General features: G+C 45.9%; 1 protein-coding gene across 1 annotated transcript; it reads left to right on the top strand.

The window, feature by feature from the left end:
* Nucleotides 1–15,205: 15,205 nt before the first annotated feature.
* On the top strand, nt 15,206–23,064 carry SERTAD4 (SERTA domain containing 4). Its single transcript, XM_054197339.1, has 4 exons — nt 15,206–15,334; nt 15,669–15,849; nt 16,297–16,412; nt 19,564–23,064. Exons 2-4 carry the CDS (start codon nt 15,684–15,686, stop codon nt 20,317–20,319), a joined length of 1,038 nt encoding a protein of 345 aa, XP_054053314.1. The 5' UTR covers nt 15,206–15,334; nt 15,669–15,683; the 3' UTR covers nt 20,320–23,064.
* Nucleotides 23,065–23,320: the final 256 nt, after the last annotated feature.

The following is a 23,320-nucleotide window of genomic DNA, read 5'->3' as shown; positions in this document are numbered from 1 at the left end:
GGGGCGGGCAGAAATGAATCTCAGTACTTTTGAAACACCACAGAGAGTCGCTTTGATGGGACAGAAATTGCTACTTGGTTCTGGTATAATGCATCCTTTAAAAAAATCAATTAGAAAATGTGTAGCGATGTTACAACTTAAAATTCTGAACCGTTAATACAGTTGATGTTATTCTGATCTCCTAAACATCCAACAGCAATCCCTCTTTTTTTTCCTTTTTCTGCCCTCAGAACACTTGCCCTACAGCAGGACCCACTTCAAGGACACTGCTTACCCTTGATATCTGACACGAGTCACTGTAGAAGGATTGCCACCATCAGTGCTTGGACCCCAGGGAGCCCTTTGAGAGAAAGGGTGGTGGTGTGTGACTGAGGTGGGAGCACCACTAGGAAGCTGAGAGAGAGCAATTGCTGAAGGTAATTCAAAAGCAGGTGTTTCCAGACAATCTGTAAAGGTGCAAGGATCCCAAGCCACCGCACATGTTGCATGCAGATTTGCTCCTACACTTCCTTGGTTTTTCCGTGGAGCAGGGTGATCCACCCTTAGGCAAGCATTTCACTGCCAGAAATATTTCAAGGAATTGTTCTTCTCTGAGTGCGTATCCCACCCTCTCTAATTATGCATAATATTTCACTGAAAGCTTTCTCAAAAGGTAGACATGCGGCATAAGAACTATTACGTCAACAGACTGAAATACAGAATACACTGAAACTGTACATTGTCATTCCGGGCAATCCAAGTTAAGCATCTACAGTAAATACTGCCATCAAAAGAACAAAAGCTGTGAAATGATTCAATGAATTTATAGTCCATGTAACCACTGGATGACAAACATTCCTGCCTTGTACAAAAAGTAGAAATGTTGTAGTTTATGCAAGGAGAAAACCTTAAACCATCACAGTGGTCCGCAGTTAGATCTTCAGCCTTCGCTTGTATCCACTGACGCTATTTGTCGGTGGATTTCTCTGCAAGTTATTGCACATAATCTTACCTGGTTTCTTTCCTGGATACAGTGTGGAGCTATGCTTTTCACTTTAATGTTTCCTTTTGTAAGTGGATATTGAAACATTTAATAAATACTAATTGCAGTGTATAGTCCTGTGTCAGGTGAGTGTATTGATGTTCTTAACCTAACCCCAAAAGGAGCCAGTTTGAAGATGAAGCCCAGAAAGCTCTTAGCAGTTCAAGCCACTGCTGCACACCAGTTTAAGGGAGGAGACAAATACATCAATCCTAATTTAATGGGAGAATTTTCAGGTAGGCAGTAATTGAGTTGGAATTTGGCCAAAGCCTTGAGGTTAAAGAACCTCCTCTTATGAAATGGATTAGAGGATCTTTAGTGAATGCAAACAACTGAGATCACAGTTTCATCTCTTCTGCAAGGGACAGCAGAAAATGCTCATTTCCCTCCAGAAATGCTATGCTGCCTGTAACCAGACTGGGGCATTGAAAAAAACATGCCACCTTCTGAAACACCAGAATTGTTTTCTGATCAGCAAAGATCTCAATGTGTTGACCTGTAGGAGGAGTAGCTGGCTCATGGATTTTAGCAATAACCCTCACATCAATACTGAGAAATAGCCATTAAGCAAGTAAAGAAATCCCTTACTAAATTAAGTTGAATTACATTAAATTCAACTAAGTTGGGTGGGTTTTTTCCTTTTTTTTTTTTTTTGGGGGGGGGGGTGTCTCAAAAATCCTGCTGATTTACAGAATAATTTCAAACAAGTTTATTAAGCTCTTCAGATAGGCTGGACAAGAGGAAGGTCTCCAGACTTGCTGCTTTCCACAGACAGATATTTCCATATCCATCAGTTCTTTTGAATTTCTTACATAGATTTATTTCTAAATATAGCTAATGGTTGGAAAAAAAGGAGCGTGACTGGAAGAGTCCTTGGCAGCATAAAAATGAAGGCAAATTGGTGCTTTACAGATACTAGAATTGTTTACCATTGAAGCTGTCTGGGTGAAAAGAATTGTGTCAGCCTGCTTAACCCCAAAATATAAGTTACTGTATATATGGAGGAATTACATTCTGTTTTTTTAAACTACCTTTTATATGTGATACGTTATCAGCTGAAATAATAGAATCACAGAATGGTTGGGGTTAGAAGGGACCTTAAAGATCATCTAGTTCCAACCCCCCTGCCATGGGCAGGGACACCTCCCACTAGACCAGGCTGCTCAAAGCCCCATCCAGCCTGGCCTTGAACACCTCCAGGGATGGGGCATCCACAGCTTCCCTGGGCAGCCTGTTCCAGTGCCTCACCACCCTCACAGTAAAGAATTTCTTCCTAATTTCTCATCTAAATTTCCCCTCTTTCAGTTTGAAACTGTTACCCCTTGACCTATCGCTCCACTCCCTGATATAGAGTCCCTCCCCCTCTCTCCTGTAGGCCCCCTTCAGGCACTGGAAGGCTGCTGTAAGGTCTCCCTGGAGCCTTCTCCAGGCTGAACAACCCCAACTCTCTCAGCCTGTCCTCATAGGAGACATGCTCCAGCCCTCTGATCATCTTCATGGCCCTCTGCTGGACCCGTTCCAACAGGTCCATGTCCTTGTGCTGAGGACTCCAGAGCTGGACGCAGTACTCCAGGTGGGGTCTCACCAGAGAAGAGTAGAGGGGTAGAATCACCTCCCTTGACCTGCTGGCCACGCTTCTTTTGATGCAGCCCAGGATGCGGTTGGCTTTTTGGGCTGCAAGTGTGCATTGCCTGCTCATGTTGAGCTTCTCATCCACCAGCACACCCAAGTCCTTCTCAGGGCTGCTCTCAAGCCATTCTCCGCCCAGCCTGTATTTGTGCTTGGGATTGCCCTGACCCAGGTGCAGGATCTTGCACTTGGCCTGGTTGAACTTCATGAGGTTCGCATGGCCCCACCTCTCAAGCCTGTCAAGGTCCCGCTGGATGGCATCCCTTCACTCCAGCACGTCAACAGTGCCACACAGCTTGGTGTCATCAGCAAACTTCTCAATCCCACCATCCATGTTGCCGATATGGACATATAAATAGAACTCCCTTTAAAAACAACAGCCTCTAAAATGCATATGAAGATATTTACTTCAGAGATTAAAAAAATATGCAATTCAGACTTTATATGAGTGCTTAAATCTTTCAAGATGGAATTTGAAATGCTGATGCATTATGCTGCCTTGCACGAGGATGGCCCCAGAGCAGCAACGATAGGTAACTAGCTTGGTCATTTTGATTGACGAGAATGAGAAAAGAGCAAATCATTTAGATTTTGGAAAATTATCTGTTAAAGCTAAATTCTTGCAAAACTAGCAGAGATAATGAAGGTTTGTTTGTTCCTTCTTTAACTGTGAATTTACGTTTGGTTTTGACCTCATCACCGGTGTGTAGCTGCTAGCACACAGACACGGAAGGGCCCGACATACGAAGTATCACTATGTCCTCTGGAATTATTAAAAGCATTAATGTTTACACCTGCGTGTGAAATTGCTGAAGTGGTACCAGGACGATCAGACTTAGGCTAACCAGTACCCTGCTGCAAAGCGGAGTGGCCCTGAGAGCGAACCCCAGTTCTAAACTCTGCATTCAAATTTATGTATTTAACTTTGGGCTTTTATTAACGTGATTACTTCCTTTGTACAAGTCCACTTTGAAACATAATATGTGTTCCGTATTACCTGGATCAGATTTTGGGAGGCAAAATGAACTATATTTAAAAACACACACAGTATGTGAACTGAGTAAGAAACTTAATTTTAGTGCCCTGCCTGATACTCCCTGCATTGCCCTAATGCTTTCCTCTCCAGCCTCTGTACTTAGAAGCAAAAGAGAGCAAAACCTGGGCGAGTGGTTAATTCCTTCAAGATGACATGGACGTGGAATCAAACTAAATAATACACTTGCTTTTGTATTTGATTTTTGGTTTGGATTATTCAAGGATATTTATCCTTCTCTCTTGGAATAATTTTGCTTTGCAATAATTTCAGACAACAAACACAGTCTACGGTTTAACTTACTGTGACCCACTCTGGCTCCCAGAGTAATTTCTCCTACAAATTTATTTCTCAATTGTTGGTTATGCTCTGCTGTGTTTTAACTCCTTTTGTGCCCCTCAGATTAGGAATTGCTGCTGAGATATTTTTCTTGAGATCCTTTTATTTCTGATTTACTGTGCTTCTCAAAGTGAAGAAATTGCTCTTATTGCTGTAAAGTAGTAGGAAGCTGCTAATGCTTTTTGAGAGCAGAACCACACACAGGAGGCTCATATAATTTACTTTGTAATTGAATGGTACATTTCTCAGTATCCAGATTTTTAGCGGTTGGGATTTCTTTTTTAAGATGATGTATCCTTCAGAGGTTGCGATGTACTCCTATTAAAGACAACTGGGGTGCATTTCCCTGGCTCATCATAATAAACTGCCCGAGCAGACTATCGCCAGCGAATCGCCCTTCCAGTTCTGCGTAATCCTCCGTTAACCTTGCACAAACTTCTCCCGGGCTGTAACAGAAACTTGGCACCTTGCTTCTGGCTGTCCTGGAGTTGGGCTGGTGCCTCTCGGGGCTGTACCCTGCGACGGCGCTGAGAGCTTGTTTTTGTCTTTGGACTGATTGGATCTTTCTTCTCAGGGCCAGGTTCTGCCGGCTTTATTCAGGCTGAGCAGTCCCGCTGTGCTCAGTGGAACTATTCATGGAGGGAGGTGAGCTTGAGGAACTCCTCAATGGGAGCTGGGCTGGCACCCTCCGGTCCTTGGAAGCGAGGAAACTCTGTCCCTCCTTTTGTGAAAAGCAGAGAGCATATGTAACAGAGAGGGATGATGAACAGGAATGCATCGGGCAGAAGTAGACATGGGAAGGAAATTAATCTTTAATTCATTATCGTGGAACAGCAGCTAAGCTGGAGCTAAGAAAATACTTCAGAGATTTAACATGAGATCTAAATTTTATTTTAGAGTTCATATTGCAATTTCATTGCAATGACAAAAATGAATCAACTGAATAACTGAAGATGATCATTATTCAGTTTTTCTTGGTGGTTTGATAGCTGAACTGATACGAAGTTTAAAATCTCTCTCCTTTTAGCAAAAAAAAAGTCACTGTTCAGCTCTGGAGTACCTGGTTGAGAAAGACTGGATATAGAGTGTCTTTGCTATTGTTGCTGGAGATGAAGGTGAAAGTGTTTGTGGGCACCGAGTGAGTCTCAATATACTGTACACAAAGTGAAAATACAAAGGAATACGCAAGTGCTTCCCCGTATCTTCCTCTTTCTGTTTTTTGTAATTTGGGGAATAGCGCATTCCACGAAATCGTGAGAGCAACCTGCACAGGTTTGTTTAAACTAAAGCAATTGCCTGTCCCCAGCCATTACTCATACCAGTAAGAAAACTTCATAGGACTTAGCCTGGGCACCTCCGAAGTCCCTGGCGCTTAGATGTAGTCCAGCACACGCCGTATGGATACACAAGAGGGTTGACGCAGCTGTGCAGCAGCTAGAGGCAGGTTTTTGGAGCAGGCAAGCAGGAATGGCTTTGGGCAATTGCCATTGCACCAGATCCTGCTCTTAAAATGCCTTCCCTACCGCACATCAACAATGTCTTGCTTTCTGGACATGAGACACTACGCAGATCTGTGATGGATGAAGGTAAATCCTCTTCCTCAGCGCTGGGCCCAGCATCTGGTTATCTGCGCTCCTTTTGCCTGAAGCTGAGGGGGTAATTTCCTGCGCAGAGCAGGGTTGCTCTAGTCTGAATGCACCCCTGCTTTCCCCTTCTCCGGAACCTTACCTGCTCCTTCTGCCAGGAGCACGCACGGGACACACCACCAGGGCAAGTGGTCCTTCCTGGTCCCTGGGAACATCATCCACGTTGGACTGCGCTATCCTAATAAATAGCCCCTACTCATGGCAGTAAAAGTGCTCCTGACAAATGCAGTGCTAATAAAGACCAACTTCCAGTGATGGAGGAAGAACCACTTGTGGGGATCACGGAGCTCCGAGTCCCAGCCTTGGTAAGGACACAGGCCTCAAAACAGTTCTCTAAACGAAAATTAATTCTCAGAATAACTTCAAGGTTTTTGTGCTACTGTTCAAGTAAGAGGGATAATCACTTCCTGTCGCACCAGCTAAATAATTGATTGCAGATCCTAGCAGAATATTATCGGCCCAAGGACAGTGGAAATCTAGAGCTCTGCTTTTGCGGTTACAAATTGTGCAGAGGAATGCTTTTCTTATAAATATCTGTGATCTGCTTATATTAACTCTCTGATTACCTCAGCTGCTTTTGCCACCTCAGTTTTTTCTGTGGAAGATTTCTTTTTTTCTCACTTTCCTGGGTTGCATAATTATTTTATATGATAGAAGTACTTTATGTTATTTTTCCCTGGTTCTGAGAAATTACTTTTTCCTTAGCTATTAAATCAATAAGTTGCACTTAAAATGAAAACTGAACTTAAAATGTTTTATTTTTTAAAAAACTTAGTCTTTTGGGGTCTGTGTTGTAAATTGAAACACAAATAAAGCCTTTTAAATTTTAATGATTTTTTTTTTTGCTTGCTTTTATAGATCAGAAATGTTGAAGTCTGAAAACAGAGACACAGGCAAGGAGACTGAGAAATGAATGGACAAAGTCGTGTTAGTAAGAGTCAATCTGAATGCTGTAAGTCTCCAAAAAAAAGATATTTAAGTCAAGTATGAAATTCTGCATCAAAATATGATATTTCCTCTTAGCACTGTAGTTTGTAACGCTACCCTAGAAAGCCTGTCTTTGGGGAGATGTCACCAGCGCACAGGGGTGAATGACTAATCCATTCCTGCCAAAAGTGTCTCCTGCTAATTACAGGTAATTTGTGCTGCCCAGTAGCCTCATGCCCATTGAGCTACGTCGTGCATAAAAAATGGATACTCAACAGCATTAGTATCATAATTTTATAACCTTTCCATTATTTAGGCATTTCTCTATTTCTAATGCACTTTATGTGCATTGCAAATATTTATTATGGAAAGAAAACATTTTAAATTATGTTTTTAAATTAACGTCCCATGTCCCATAGAAAGGTGGGCTCTCTCCCTCCCTTCCCCACCCAGCTCCTCACCACAGACCTGCCCGTGCTGTTGCAGCTGAGGGACCTTTATCCCATAACTAATCCCATCCTTCCTAACCTTTACAAAACAGATGAGAGCGATTCCCAGTATCTCTCCTTAGGAAGGTGCTTCCTGCCGGAGCCTCCACCCAGACGGTGGGTCAGTGCCATTGCCCCTTGTTCCGTCTCTGCAGAGCAGCGAGGTGGAGAAGCGGCAGTGCCAGGGTGGGATCAGATCCCGGTCGTCCTCGTGCAGCTGCGGCTGCTCTGGCCAGTTCGGGGGGGCTTCTAGAAAATGGGAAAAGCTGAGCACCGCAAGAGGCTGAGAACGGGTGTAGGCAAAGTGATTACAGTGATTTTTGACCTGTAGATAACATGTTTTCTATCACATGCTAGCATAATGAATATATTCCTAGTGATTGCTTCCCTATGAAGTCCCTAGATTACAGGATGAAAAACTGAAAAACCTGGGGAGCAACAAGACTTCGACCTTTTTGCCTTTCTTCCCTCTTTCCACTCTTCTTCCCATTTTTCCCCCGCCTTGGCTTGGTGTTTGTCCTTCTGCATCTCCTTCCCCACAGCAGCCGCCACTTCCCAGCTGATCCCTTCTTCTTGTCGCTAAAATGACCAGCCGTGCAATTACGACTATTAAAATTCGTCCATTAACGCAGCAGTGAGGTGGGGTCGGAGGAGCTCCTACCTCCCAGCTTGCTGTGCCACACTGCCAGCAGATTCGGGAAGGCGACACCACACTGGTTTATCCTGGTTTTCTTCCCAACCCTGACAGCTGGTTTCAACTGGTTGAGCCATGGCTGCAGTTCAGCCCGATTCAGATGTCTCAGACGGTCTATATAAACATCATTCCTGCTTAGGGGTCCTATTGGAAGAAGTGTCTGTTGGGCACTTAGTGAATTACAGGCTTAAGAAACTACCTGGCAGTGCTTGGAGACCTTGAACCAGACGCAAAACTTCCACTAAGGCAGCCTGTAGCGTCTTAAGTAGGCACTTGGCTGCGAATCAGTTTTAGGCACGCTGTAAAGGGACTTTCTAAAAAAAACCCCTGACTCTGGACCAGCATCCCTGTTTGTTTCATCTCGATTTGGAGCGGTTAAATAGGAATTTGCAAAGGAAATGAATAAGGGGACCAGCTTCTTTCATTTAAAGGGCTTGTCTAAGTAGAACCAAGCAACAAAGGAATTCAGTGTAAGGTTTGCAATTTTTGTCGCTCTTGTCTAACCAGATTTACATCGTCAGAAACAAAACAAACAAACAAATCCACCAAACCAACATGAGAGAGCACGAGCGTTTTAGAACGTGTGCATTACAAGTGATACAGAGTATGCATTTATCATTCAAAATTTTGAACAGCTGAGAAATAAATATGCAAAGTAGATTGTTCGGTTTGCAGATGGTAATCCCGCCACACTGATTTTGCTCAGCTGTCTGATTTTTCAGTGTCTGCGTTCCTGGTTCCTGGGGTTCCTGATTAAGAAATAAAATATGAGTCACAGTGCATGGTTACCTCCGGCACATCTGAAAGGGTAACGCGGCGGCTGAAAACACACTGTGAGAGGCTGAACCCAACGCAATGTCAGGGGACCGAAAAAATTCTCCGCTCTGCCCCTCATTTTCACAGCTGTAGGATAAAGGTTCCTGCCAGCTCTTGTAGATGGGTTTGTAGTAAACCAGCCGCCCGGCCCGACTCTCCCGGGGGTCTCTGCGGGCAGGGACGGCCATCGGGCAGCATGCTGCGTGGCAAGGTGAGGTACATCCCTCTCCCTCCCTCTCCCGAGGATGACTCAGTCGGTTATTAAAAATTTCCAGCTTCCAGCTAAAAATGGCATCAGAAGCGGTGCCCCAGAGGGAAGAGGGGGAGACGTGAGAAATGGGTTCTGTCCCCGCTTCCTAACACACACACTCTCACACACACACACACGCACACGCGCGCGCAGAGCTGATGTGCAGCCCGTCTGGGAAAAGTTTATTTTGCAATAAGAGGGGTTAGTATTCTGCTAAAGGCTTTTGCAAAGACTGGATCCAATTTTCGGAGCCTGTTGCCAATATTTGTGAGTCATTTCCTTGGAATCCTACCTTTGGTGTTTATTTCCCTTAGAAGGAAACTTGTAAAAGAATAATAATAGCTCTCATTCTTCGCGGAAAGTAGCACACAGCAAAGTGGGAGACAACTCGCTCTTTGTTCCAAAACACTTTTTTGTGTTTGTTTTGTTTACTTTCTTCAGCAGACAAAAAGTGAAGAAGGCAATATAATTAACCCCATAAACCATCTAATTTACGGTGCCAGTGACATGCCTGCGCTGCTGCACGGGAGCGAAAGCTAAGTGGGGAAGCGATTTTAATTGGTACCTCTCGTAAAGAAGTGAGGAGTGCTGCCTTGTGCTTTGGGAAGTCTTCTCATGTACCAGAAGGGCTTTGCTTTCACAGCCCTGCCCGGCTGCTGCGGCCCCTTCTTCTCTCTGACTTCAGTCCCAAAAACAACATCTAGCACCTATTCCGTGTCAAAACCCACTGCAAAGGTTAACTAATCATAAATACTGTCGGTTAGAGTCTGCAGCAATAGGAGCACCTTTTACCATCAGGATGGCGAAGTGTTTTGCAAACCAAACTCCCACGGAGCCGAGTGGATCCTGGACGGAGCTCTGTATGTCTAGCAGGGCCACGCAGCCACCAGCGGGGTGGAGGCAGAGAGCATACGAGACATTTTGGCTAAGAACACTGGAAAAAATATTTATGCTTACTAAAATAAATACCATGGGGCTTTATTGTTCTCCTAGAGCAGGCAGGCGAAGCAGCCGCCAGGAGATGGCTGCAGTAAACTCGATGTCATCTTTTCTCGCAGCTGCCAGAGCCCCGTGGCAAAAAAATAGATTGCAAATTTGCTTGTATTTTCATATATTTGCAAAAATTCTAGCACGAACTATGACTGTTAGAACCACCATTCAAGAGTTGATTGCACATAGGCTGCCAAGAGTACTGATAGGTGACATATACCTACAAGGAAATAGAAGAGGAAACCTCTTTTCTGTCGGTACAGAAACCTCTAGTTCTGCTTCATAGAGACCAGAAGCAGGAGAAAGCACAACTGCTAAGAATTCAAAAGAACGTTTTCTTTTTTCTTTCTTTTTTTTTCTTTTTTTCCCCTCTGAAAAAAATGCTTGCTATGAAAATCAGGGGACTCTCACAGACTGGGACAGAGTAACTCTGAAAAGTCTTTCTCGGAAGAATTCAACTGCAAAGTATGAAAAGAAAAAAAATTATCATGTGGGAATTAGGAAAGCTAGAGAAATATTTGCTTGGAATTCTGTCTTGAGAAACAGGCACTCGAGCATCTGGAGTTGTATAATCTGAATTAGGACAGAAGTTAAGTGAAGATACCTTTGAAACCCTTTCATGGAAAGGCTGCATCTTGACACAGAAATCAATTTCTGATTTCAAATTAATTCCTTTTCCACCAAACAGTGAGTCCAACTCTAGAAAAAGAAGGAAAAAAAAAAAAGAAAAGAAAGCAAAAAGAAAAAAAAACAGTGGGTTCCTTGAAATTCCCTGAAGCAAGGGCCAAGAAATACAGGGAAAAACACTAGACTTGGCAGGTCTATAGTTTATCTATACCTCCAAAGGATGAAGAGCTGAATTGACCCCGTTGGCACACAGACCTGTTGTTCTACCAGTCTAGTTATTTCAGCCAGCCTTAACCCTTTCATGTCGCCCTTGTATCATGCTGATGTCAGACGGCATTATACATGTTTCTGATACGAGGTGCGGCTGAAGGAACAGAAAATGATCACTGCCCGGGGCCCGCGCTGCCTCGCTGCCACCTGTCCTCGTCCCCTCTTCCCTCTGCCTCCTCCTTGCCGTCTCCAGCTCGTGCACCAGGGACCACCCTGCACTGCCGTTCTTCTCTGATGGTTTATATCAACAAGAGAAGGAAGAGATACCTCTCTCTCTCTGCTCCCAACCCATGGCCTGTTTCTTGGGAGTCCAATTTTCAGTTGAAATCCAGCATGGCCAACTCTAGAGGCTTTTCCGCTTCTTGCAGCCTTGCAGCTCGCCTTGCCTCGAGAGCCCTGAGCGCAGGGATCATCTTTGACTCTTTGCTTTCATTCACTTTACTGATTTTTCATTTCATTTACTGATTGGGCTGCCCCAGTGTGCTGCCGTTCGGTGTCCCCGGTGTTTCCACTGCTTCATTCATAACGTTACTATAACTCCATGCCTGTCTACCCAGACAATAAACGTTTCAATCAAGGCCCTCATTATCTCCCATCTCTCTTTGTAACTTCCTCCTCCTTGAACTTGTGACATATCAGCCAGTTTGATCGATTTAAAGACAAGCTCCCAACATCCCCTTCCCTGTCCACTGCTGTGGTCAGAGCCAACCCACCCCCTGCCTTTCCTCCTTACTTGCCTGCACCTAGTCTTCATTGTCGCGTGCTGGGTTGTCACAGCTCTGCCTTAGCTGTCACTGCTCCCCCATCGTCTCTACTGTACCACTCTGCTCCCTTTGCCGGTGATGCTGGCGTCCTCGGGCATTTATCTGCTGCTCCCGTGGAAGTCTTTATGCCCTCTTTCACGATGCGCTTGCCCACAGGGTGCCCGGCCTCCCTCAGCTGAGTTGGCGGTACCAAACTTTGTTGCAGCAACCATAAAGAGTAGGTAGTTTACAAGGAGGTCAGCCTGGAATTGTTTACATGTGATTTAGTCGTGTTCTGTTGGTTTTAATGTAGGTACACCAGTCTGGGTATGTCATTGTGCCTTTCCCCTTCCTCTCTTCGGCTGTTACTTGCTTTCGCAGAGCGTGGGTCTGCACAGCCACAGCCACAGCCTGCAGTGCTCGTGCAGCGGGATCGCTGATTGCTTCGGCAGTGTAAATTTTCTATAACGCCAGGAAGGTAACAGCTACTGAAACGACAGCAATTTTGTTTTCTAAGCGCTGCGATCCAGATGTTAACAATGGCATAGTACAGTTAAGGAATGCTATTCTCTCCTCAAGTCATGTTGTTATGCAACGGAAACACTCCAGAATAGACGATAAAGACTGAAACCGCTGCAGTACTTAGGTACGAACCCAGGAGTTAAGAAAGGAATAGCCATCTTAAGTCTATTCCCTTGTCTTTATTGATCTCGGTGAGACCTGCAGCATTATGGTCACAGGCATTTTATTTTTAAGTTTGGGATTTTAGAGGCATTCTGGAGCTGTATAAAGAGCCCTTTTCACTGACATCGGCATCAGGCTTGTTATAATGTGAATGGCATCATTACAGTTCTCTCATTAACATCATAATGGCTCTGGAGGAATAGTGAGTGAAAACCCCAGCAAATGGAGTAGCGTAGCAATGTATAGTAGTCTTACTGTGTAAAACTGCATACGGAAAAAGTTTGACATTTTAACCTTCAGGCTGCTGTAGATGCCTCGGGGTGTCCTCACACTGCATGCATTTGGCTGACAAAATGGAAAAATTGTGGTAGCCTAAGGATGGAGGGCTGGGTTCAATAAAAAACTGTGCCTGGCTTCCATGCCACTGAAGCCCACACAAGGCTCCCAAATGGATTTTTCAAAATTGAATCCAGCCCTAAGTGTCAACCTTTTGCTGTAATTTTGTATAGTAAATGTATTGTATGCTCAAATGTACATCTTTCATCCTTTATTTCCAGTGGTATTAATGGGAATGTAACAATGTGTGTGCTGTTCTGCAAAGTCTCATTGAAACGAACGGGATTTTGGATGAAATCCCTCCATTGCATACGATAATGTAATATAAATGGGTTGGGCTTAGGGCTGGAGGACGATGAGATCTGGTTCTATTTCTGGCTCTGACACTGATTTGCTGCGTGACTTCTGGCAAGATACTCAGGAGTGGATTTTGCCACCCTTGACGGGGAAAAACGGTAGGCTGGCTCTTCGGGAGCAATGCCAGAGGTCCTGTTTATGGAGATAGGTTCGGCAGCGCTTTTTCAGTAAATACCACCTCGTACCTCAGGCTTTCAGTTTTGCCGTGTCCAACTTTACCTTCGAGGAGGCTGACTTTTCCCATGTGCTGAGTACTCGCAGCTCCCTTCCCACTCATTTGCAGCAGCTGGAAGTCAGTGCTTCTGAAAAATCAAATGGGAACAAATAGCGTGCCCGGAGTCACAAGCCCTTCTAAAAGCCTGGTTCTCAGCTTCTGCGTGCTGAAGCAATTCCTTTGCTACTAAGTGGGGCTTATTTTGTATCTGAGTGCCACCCATACAGCTTTGTAACGCATGCTGAGACCTACAAGCTTGGTTTGAGGCTTTGGCTTTCTGATTTATTTATTTTTTTTAATCTTAGGGAAGCTCTATTATTTATGCTTTGTTTTTACACAGTTTGGAAACATGGAGAATGCGCACGGACAGTAGCTGTTTATAGAAGTTAACTGGCCTGCCTCTATTAATTTTCCATGTTGTAAATAGCAGAAGCAGTTCATTTACTTTACTGGCTGTCCAGAGAACTCGGTTTGTCAAGATAAATCAGCAGCGCTGTGCAGACAGCATCCCGACACTTCCTTCTTTCCTTCCTTCCTTCCTCCCTCCCTTCCTTCCTGTGTGTTTCTGCTTAAGCATAGAAAGACCTATTGCTGATGAAATATGTAAAAAAAAAAAAAAAAAGCACAGTCAAAATCTCCGTTTCTCATAAAAAAATTCCACAAAGAGATGCTGAATTCATTACGTGCAAAGAAATCCTGACTTTTCCAAAGCAGCAGTGAGTTTCTTCCAACCCTTATTCTCTAAGGACAAACACTGAGTGTTGACATCATGCCAACATGAGAAGATTGATGTATCCCTGTGAGTGATTCCTCGGTGCAGATTAATGAGAAGAGTCCGTGGGTGCTTTCTAACGATGGCGTAATCTTTTCAGCCACAAAATATATGACTTTTTAGCTGGTTCTTGGGCCACTTTTTGGCCCTGCTCTTAGGTCAGCAGACTGACCCACTTGTTGTTTTGACCAGTCTTTCCATGCGTTGGTACTCAGCTGGTAACAAAAGCTGTGGGGAATAAATAATATATACTGGCGGTGTCAGGGATAGCTTCCAATGGGCCAGTCTGGTGGCTTGCCACTCCCTGTGTCAGTGTTTCTGTGCCCAGGAAAAGCAAGATGGCATTAACGGGCTACTGCAAGAAGATGACTGAGGGCCGTACGCAGTGCACGATGAGTAAATTAATTGTGAGGAAGGGGTTTAGGCACCCTTCAGTATCAATCATTTAGGCACCTTGTAAAGGTCTTGTGGCCTTTACGAGGGCAAACAAGGATTTGCTAGGGCTCGGGGATTTCCCCTTCGCCTCTCATTTTCTGCCCCGTTGAGGAGCGGAGGGCAGACCCACGTGTGCATCCATCCAAGGAACAGAGAGTTCACGCATGCTGGAAGCCCATTTCTTAATAAAGTAGCAGCCTTATGCATTCTTCCAGGATTTAAGAAAACAACTGGCAGATGTGAATGATTTATTTTTCCTCCCTCTTCTGCTGCGGTCTATTTTTTCCTCTTGTTAGCCAGCGCTCAGCTGCTAAGACAAACAATTGCTGAAATTCCACCTGCCCACCTGCGGCCCCTCCTTCTCGCTGCTCGCTCGGGCCCTCGTCTTCCTCCGGGAGGGCTGCACCGAGGGGAAACTACGTCCCGCTTTCTTAGAGAGAGGAGGAGGAGGAGGAGGAGGAAGGCGAGGGAGGGGCTGGGCCGCGTCTGGGCGCATTGTTCCGCGCTCCTCTGCCAAGAAGTAGGTGACTATGAACTCATCCCTTGCCCCTCGCAGAAAGTTTGCTCCCTCCCCTCCCTTTCCCTTCCCCTCCCCTCCCCTCCCGCCTGCTGTCGCGGCAGGAGGCAGCTCGCAGCCTGGCGCTGGCCCTGGAGTCCCCGCTCCTGCTTAATATTCCGCCCGCTCCGCCGATGTTGTGCTTGGCTCCGGTGGGACTGCAACTCACGGCTTGAAACCGGAGCCAATTTTCTGTCTTAGTCTCGCAGTGTTTTGACTGGAGGCAGATCCAGTTCAGTCCGATCGGGGCTAGTGGAAACAACTACCTAAGTCTCCGCTGTCTTGTTTCGTTTGGGAGGGAAGAAAGAAGAAAGAAACGCGATCCCCGGCTGCCGGGCGCGCTCTCTCTCGCACATACACACCGCACACACACACGCACACACACACCCACCCCACACACACACGCTACACACCACACACACACCGGCTCCCGCACCCGCCGGTGCCGAGCGCGCCGTGCCAACGCCGCCGGGAGAACATGGGAAGCGAGTGAGCGGATCCGTGCCGGTGTGTGAGCGGGGACAGGGACGGGGGGTGGCGGCGGGAGCGGGGCCGGGGCGGTGGCGGGTTCGGGGGGCGGTGGCGGGGGCGGGGGGGGGGCTCTCACAAACTCCCGGTGGCGGAGACCCCGCGCCCTTTGTGGGCGAGCGCTCCGGTCTTTTTCCTGCCATAAGACGTAAAAAAAAAAATAATAATATCGCGTGTCTATGTCAGCTATACGTGCGTATCTATTTTATATAGGTGTGCCTAGAGGTGTGAGTGCTGGGGGGCGGCGGGGGCGGGGGGCGAGGTGCCGGGGGCGGCGGGGTGCCGGGCGCTCACCGCGCTGCTTCGCTTCCAGGTGCCGGCGCCCGCGATGACCCTGGTGCTGCCCATGCAGCGGCTGGGCCGCCCCATCGCCGCCGAGGCAGCCGCCGACCTCGCCGCCTACCGCGGCCTCTGGCAGCCGCCCTGCTGCGGCCGCCCCGCCGCCGCCGCCCCGCCGCCGCCGCCCCCGCCGGCCCCCGGGCCCCCCGCCGCAGGTAGGCACCGCGCCCGGCCCCGCGGCGGCGGGACGGAGCTTGGTTTGTCCGCCGAGGGAGGCTCGGCCGGCTTGCCGGGGGCAAGCGGGGGTGGGTCGCCCAGGGGCGAGCGCGGCGCGGCCGCAGGTGCGCGGGGTTGGCTTCTCCCGGCTCGTCCCCGGGGGACGGTGGGGAAAGCGGCCGCCGGCTCCCCCGGCTGGGAGGGAAAGTTTTCCCCAAGGCGAGCGTCCCGGGGCCGGTCGGTGAGCCCCGGGCTGGCCGGGCCGGCGCTGCCGGCGGGCGAGGCGTTAGTCAGGTGAGGGTTTGTTCCCGATGGCTGAGCATCGATCTGGGAAAAAATATGCGTCGGAGTCCTCCTGTAGCGCGAAGGGGAAATGAAAAGTATTTTGTTTGGAGAACCTCCGGCAAACCGCATGTCATTTGTCGTATCTGATTTATTACCCACAGGATCACATTACAGGGGAATTTCAAATCCTGTAACAACATCCAAGATCACATACTTTAAAAGGAAATATGTGGAAGAAGAGGATTTTCATCCGCCGCTCAGCAGCTGTACACATAAAGTATGTTTTCTAATAGTCATTATTTTTACTCCGAGTTTCAGATGCTTAGTAACACTCGATTGACCCATTTCCAGGAGGCTGAAATACTCTGCTGAAATTAGGAGAATGATCCAGCTGTTTGCTCAGAAACAAATAGTTGTCGCTTGTTCACATTTATTGTTTCATTGTCATCGAATTGCTTAAGAAGCAAAGGCGTTTCTTCGTTTATAACAACTGTAAATGGAAAGGCTGAGAATAACTTTTTTTTTTCCAGATTATTTTGTTCTTAGCTAGTTTATATCATGCTTACAGAAACAGCTACGTAACAGCATTTGAACAGCAGAAACGAAGAACATAAATTAAATGGGCCCATGATTCCCCACTTCATTCAAAACTTTTTCCAGGGGAGAAAATAGTAATAGGTTCCATGTACCCCAAACAGGTTACAGATCCTCTAGAAAAACAGAATGATTTGGAAAGCAAGTACAAGCTCCTTCAGTATTTAATCCTGTTTATTAAAAAGCTAATAACTCCAAAAGAACAGATTAGTAAATGAAAGAATATATTTTTTTTTTTAATGAAAGCTGTCAAGGGGAGGGATTAGAGCAAACATCTCCCAGGCCAGTGAATACACAAATTGAAATCTTTTTTTTTTATGAGAGATTTTGTGCTCCCGTTCATTAAGGGCTGGGTCCTGTAGGGAATTGCATGCCTGGAGTGATGCGCTTAAGGATAGCTCGTGCCTTGAGACACCATCCTTACCTTGCTGGATCATACCTGGCCCATGGCAGTCCAGTGCTACCCAGGTACTGTTGGCGACAGAGAAGACACAACGCCATCTGATCAAAGCACAGCTAACGGGAGGCAATAGTACCACAAGAGACAGCAAGCTAAAAGAGATCAAGATGTGGAGCGAGTTTCTACGTTATCTTTACCTGCACCACAGAGGCAGCCTTCTGAGATGCGAGGAGAACCGAGTGCCTCGTCCCTCCCAGGGACACTGGGCAGGGAGGTCTGCCCAGTTGGGACCCTGTTTCCCTGCAGGGATTTCTACAGAGGAGAAGTGAGTGGTAACGCCGAGCTCGCTTCCCGAGGACCTTAGAGTAGCCGAAGGAATTTTCAGCTACAAATAGTGTTGGCTGGAAGTAAGTACCTGACCGGGAAGGTGAAAAACTGCCTCACCATGAATTCCCGAAGGTGTCCAGTCTGCTGCCAGAGCAATGAATAAATAGCACCGAGGGTGTTGAAAAATGTGCTCTGGTTAGTGAGCGTGTCTCCCACGTCACGTTACTCTCTGATTTCAGCCAGTTTTTTTCTTGGCTAGATTGTTGGATTTTTGTGGAGTGATTGTTTCCCTCGCAAAGAGGAGGAATGGTTGCTTATCCCTTTCTAACAGCAGAAAACCCAGTTGTAGAGGTATTGGTAAGATAGACCTGTCCCAGACATTATTTTGTCCTCTCGTAGAAGTGTATCATGTCAAAAACCCTGGGTCACCAGTTTCTTCTGTTCAGCACTAATGCGTTTTGTAGTTTGTAGCACTGAGCTCTGGGGGAGGGAGGATGCCAACCCAGTTTCTTTGAATTTTCTACACATTTTTATGCCTCCACTGCCCAGTAAAGCGTGAGTTATGTTCTGAGATTCCTTGTCCTGTAAAGGGTATGACGGTAGGGCCCAGAGCCCCTCTCCAGGGCCGTTGGCAAACATTTGTAGTAGAAAGCCTTTGACAACTTGTTCCTACTGGTGGCTCTCCAGGACGTATCTCCAGGACGATCAAGGTTCAAGGCTTACTGGTTTGCTCCAGGTGTTTTTGGGTTTGCTGACTATTGCTGCGGCAGGTATAAAGGACACAAATTAACCTATAGGCTTAAGATAATTTAAAATGAGTCATTTATTATAGAAAATTACTCTCTCTAACAAAGAAGAGCTTCAGCTGTGAACTCACATGAAAACACGGCCTTTTTTTTTTTTTTCACGCGGCACCGCGCTTCTTCTAAGCCCTGCAGACAGGACCGGGCTGTGGAAAGAGCTAGAGGGCTGAGGAGAGCTGAATGGATGTGAAAAGCAGCTGTGCTTTATGCTCTTTCAGTCCTCATAGCTACGACTTCCACTCTGCAAAAATGCTGTAACCATGTGGGAAAGGGAAGAATGATCAAGCCACAGATGGGGGGGATTTAGAGCAGTCTCTCTTTGTGCTGTGCTGCTCTCCTCCTACGCAAACCAAATTCTTACTAAAAATGAAAATTAGTTAATAGTGCTTACAGTAGCATGCGTTGCCCCTCTCTGATTTTGATTCCCAGGGTAGCGATTACAGCGCAGAATCCGGGGCCTCCCGGGGGCAGTAACCTGTTCATGCTGCCAGTGCTGAGAAAGGGAGTCCTGGAAGGACCATGGAAGGGAGAACAAATCTGTGGGCGCCCAGCCAGGATTTCTGCAAATCCCTATCCTCTCTCCATTTCCTGACCTTGTCCCTGCCTATCCGCGTTCCCACCGGTCCCGTAGAGCGCAGGGTGTAGTTTGCAGGCCAACAGCTGCTCTCCAGATGCTGCGATGCTTTGAGATGGGTTCCTCCCTGCATGCACTTCTGTACGCAAGAGCAGAATAAGGGAGCTTGGCAAATGGAGGCCTCCTTGCTGGAGGGCCTCTTCCACTGGCAGTGGATTAAATGCTCCGACACTTGCTGCGTGAGGCGATGGCTGCTGGCTGCGTCTTGCAGACCTTCAGGCTGCAGGAGGGGAACCTTTGCTTGGCTTCAGAGCTTTGTAGAAGCCCCACAGGGGATGGAAACGGGTCCACTGACATCAAAAAGCCCCCAGCCTTCGCTGGAGCTAAACTGCACAACAATTTTATGTTTTAAACCCAAATGCAAATAAAGAGCCAGATGTGTGCATCTGGATTTCGCTCTCCCATCCTGGATCCGTGCCCTGCGATTGCCTCCGTAGTGTAACACTCAGCTACTTATCTCCTAAACCCCGGCTGAATTTTGTGGCCGAGAAAAAGCAGGTTCCCAGCTACATGGGTGTGCAAAATGAAAAGCCAGTTTTAGGTGCCTCAGAAAGAGAATGTGGAAAGTAGTGGCAGAGGGGGAATACTTTGCTTCGTTTTTTTTTTTCTCCTTGCCTGGAACGAAACCGATTGCCTTCAATTCCATATCTTCTGTCTTTTGCATTTTCAGACAATCTCCGTGTTTGAGGAGCGGGCCCATATTCTTTACATGTCTTTGGAAAAGCTGAAATTCATTGACGATCCTGAAGTCTACCTGCGGAGATCCGTCCTCATCAACAACCTAATGAAGAGGATCCATGGAGAAATCATCATGCAGAACAACTGGTGCTTCTCCACCTGTTCCTTCAGTGGCGCGTCGCCACAAGAGTGGTTTGTGCCTCAGGACTGTCCATACAGAAAACGCCTTCGGATGGCAAAGGAGGAGTACGAGAAGCTCCACACGTGCTGCTTCTATCAAGAGTGTGGCAGTCACTATTTAAATCTACCTTACTCTGTTAATGCTAATACAGAAAATACTTCCTCCTCCTCTTCCTCCTCCTCCTGCTCCTCCTCCTCCCCCATTTCTATGCCAAGCTGTTCCCAGCAGGTGGATTATGACATTGGCAGTGCCCCTTCTTACAGGAGCGATGACCAGATACCTGCTAACGAAATGTTCATCACTAATGCCAGGTCTCACGGTAATCAGGAAAAGGCAAAATTTAATGACGAGAAAGGAGGTAACGAACCTGAGCGAGAGAGCGTCGCCCTAAACTGTGAACCTGTAAGAGGCACCCACGCTCTCGAATGTAAAGGCAAATTTTACGACTGTTTTGAGACTGGATGTAATGACAAGAGCAACATAAGTGAATCTTGGAAAAAATCCTTAAGGAAAAAGGAGTCTTTACCAAGTAATAAAATGTGCTGCAGCAAAGGAAGTAAAATATGAGGCATCTTTCTTGCTCTGTTGAAGCATGCGCAGCATGTTCGTTTGTCTGTCAAATTTTTATTTTGAATGGATTTTTTATAGTTTTCTACAAATGATAACAATCATGCCACAAACGTTACGTGTAGTTTTAAATGACTGGAGAGCAGATTGTGTTAAGCATCTCTATCATCTGCATCAGCGGCCTATTTATAAATATGGAGACTTCATAAAGAACGCCGTTGCGTTACTGCTTAGCACCATAGTCTGTACAGCTATGGTGTAGCTTTCGTTACTGAAATTACCAATCAGCCAGATGGGGAAAACATATCGTTTTATATATCCCCGCCCCCAAGAAGTCTGCCATTAATTAAGAAGAACCTCCATTATGTTTACCGAGGAATTAGAAGTCTGGTAAACAAATCGATGCTACCAGCAAGGGTGATGCGCTCCTTGTAACTCAGTGTTTGTTCTGACAAAGGACTGTCTTCCCGGACTGGGAATAAACCATATCCCTACATTTTATACTGATACTCATGAATTCCTGGATTCAGCGTCTTGTTCAACTGACAAAATAGGACGTAGCATAAAGAAATAACCTGTTTATGGGATCTTAATCAGAAACACAACATGCAGCTCAAGTACTTGCACGTTTTCACCTCGGCTGTAATAACTAATGAGGCTTGTTGTTATACAGGGCAGGTTTTTTTTTGGTGCCTTACTTTTTGTCTTAATTTTTGCCAGCGTGAAAATTAAGTATAAATCAGTGATACAGCAGGGATTTAACCTAAACAGAGAAAAAAACCCACAACCACAGGTTGGATCAATATTATTAAAAACCTTTAACCTTTGAAGTACTGAGTTCAACTTCCTATTCAAACATCTCTGTTCTTCCTTTTTGATGCTCAATTGCTTTTTGATTTGCCATCCTTAGGAAGGGATTTAAGAAACAATAGAGAGATGTCTCTTGTAAACAAGCATTCGATGCTTGAGTGTTTCTATGGCAACTGTCTGTTGCTGGGGCTCTTTTTTTTCCTTCTTCGTATAATGAAGTTCATGAACCAGTGGCATGTTTTATACTTTATTCTGTTTCGCATAATTTTTCTCTTTTAGATTGCAAAAGCATGCGGGAATTTTTCTATGACTTTTGCTGTTGATTTAAAAAAGACAAGAAAAGAAAGCAAAAAGCACAATGTTAATTGATAATGTGGCGATAAACATGATTTTATCTGAATGAATGTAAGGGGTTTAATTTTAAAAAAGAACATTTTGGAGAAATGAGCTGAGATTTCAGTGGCTAAGGACAACATTTAGTCATCTCCTAGGTAGGTTGTTTGCAAAAGTGTGCTGCTTAAAATGCCCAGAAGATATTAGTCAGGGTTGGACTAAGAGTATTGTGAGTCTTAGATCCACCAAATTAATTAGTTCCCACAGTCCTCATAACAACTGGCAGGGTACGCTCGGCGAAATAGCCACATCCAAGCCACGGCTGACTCATAATAGATGCTTGTTCCCACAGCACTGTACATCCAAGTGACATCTTCTCCGCTTGGTTCTTGTCCAAAGGGTGAAATTCACCTCTGTGCTGGGGAAACGGCCAGCTTGGTGCAGGGCATGAGGGTCCCCGGGGGGGACACCGCCCCGGGTCAGAGACCTCCTGCTCTGGGTTTCACGGGTTTAGCCTGGGTCCTCCTGGACCATGGGTAATTTGAGTAGCATCCACACCCCGCAGTCACATTTCCAAACTGAACGGGTTTTGTGACTAAGTCCAGCGGTCGCAGGAAAAAGCTTCCCCCTGCCAGCAAAAGTGACCACAAAGAGAGTATCTAGGACGTAAATCAACGATAACCTTTGTGTGGTCAGCTGAGTTGGAACTGACAAGTTTATAAACGTTATCATTGTGAAGGACGACAAAGAGAGTATAAATCCCACCTTATTTCTCCAAGACAGAAACTTTTTTTATTAATAATAATAATAATATTAAATATAGATCTCATTCATACAGTGTATGAGTAGGATCATCATTTAGACATTTGTCCACAAGGACCAATTTTTTAAAAAAACTGATTTTTCTTGTGTTATACCCAGATAGTCTAGTAATGTCTGCTCTTTTCCAATATTTGATAAACACTTGATGTTTTAAGCTTAAATATTAGATGCTTGTATACTAATGTGTTGTTGTAGTAAAGTGAAATTTCCTTGATATATATTTATTAAAATGACCAAAATTCATTTTAATTTTACATCTCCAGTGGCTACTGGGTCCTTTCCCCCATGTTCCCCTCCCTTACCCAAGGAAATGCCATTTAATCAAAGTGCTCCCTGCTGAAGAGATGAGGCTGCAGTTGACTGCGCGCCTCAAGCTGAGTCCGGGATGGAGCTCAGCCTTCTCGGGGTTTCAGGAGACTTCAGGACGGTCTGAAGGTGCACTGAGAAGCAACAGATTTCTCTCTGGATTTGCATGGACAGCCAAGGATAATGCCTGGCCAAATGCTGCCCAAGCCACAAATCAGCTAACGCTTTTGAGGGGGCTGAAAGCTTTTTGACCCCAAGGGGTTCCTTGGTCTTCAAGAGCAAGCCCGTACATATAACCCTTCGCAGAGTCCTCTGAGTTGAATTTGCACCAGCTGAAGTGATGGATCAGCAGAACTCTGTCTACTCCGGCCACTCTAACAGCCTCTTTAATTCCAGGGACACCTAGAAATTAAGTCATTACAGCTCTGGACAGTCTTGTTGAGTGTCAGCAGGCTCTGTAAGGGGCGAAATGTCATCTAATTTATGAAGGCTGACCTACGGGTAAGTGATCTTTTCTGCCTTTCTCCAGACCATGTCTCACAAAATAATGGCAAATACTGAGAGCAGATGTATTGGACTCAGGAGTCAACTAAGTCATCCTCTTTGCTTCAGAAGAGACAGAGGTATTTCATGTTAGAAAAGGGAGTTGGAAACACCCTTGTCCAATTGCCAGAAATGCAACAGACCTTGATAGGATTTCCAACCTGGGCTAGGCTGAATGGCTTTCATG

The sequence above is a fragment of the Rissa tridactyla genome, chromosome 3 (genome assembly GCF_028500815.1).
Source record: "Rissa tridactyla isolate bRisTri1 chromosome 3, bRisTri1.patW.cur.20221130, whole genome shotgun sequence".
NCBI lineage: Eukaryota > Metazoa > Chordata > Aves > Charadriiformes > Laridae > Rissa > Rissa tridactyla.
Note: the sequence above shows the minus strand (reverse complement) of the source record. Positions and strands in the feature narration are given on the sequence as shown.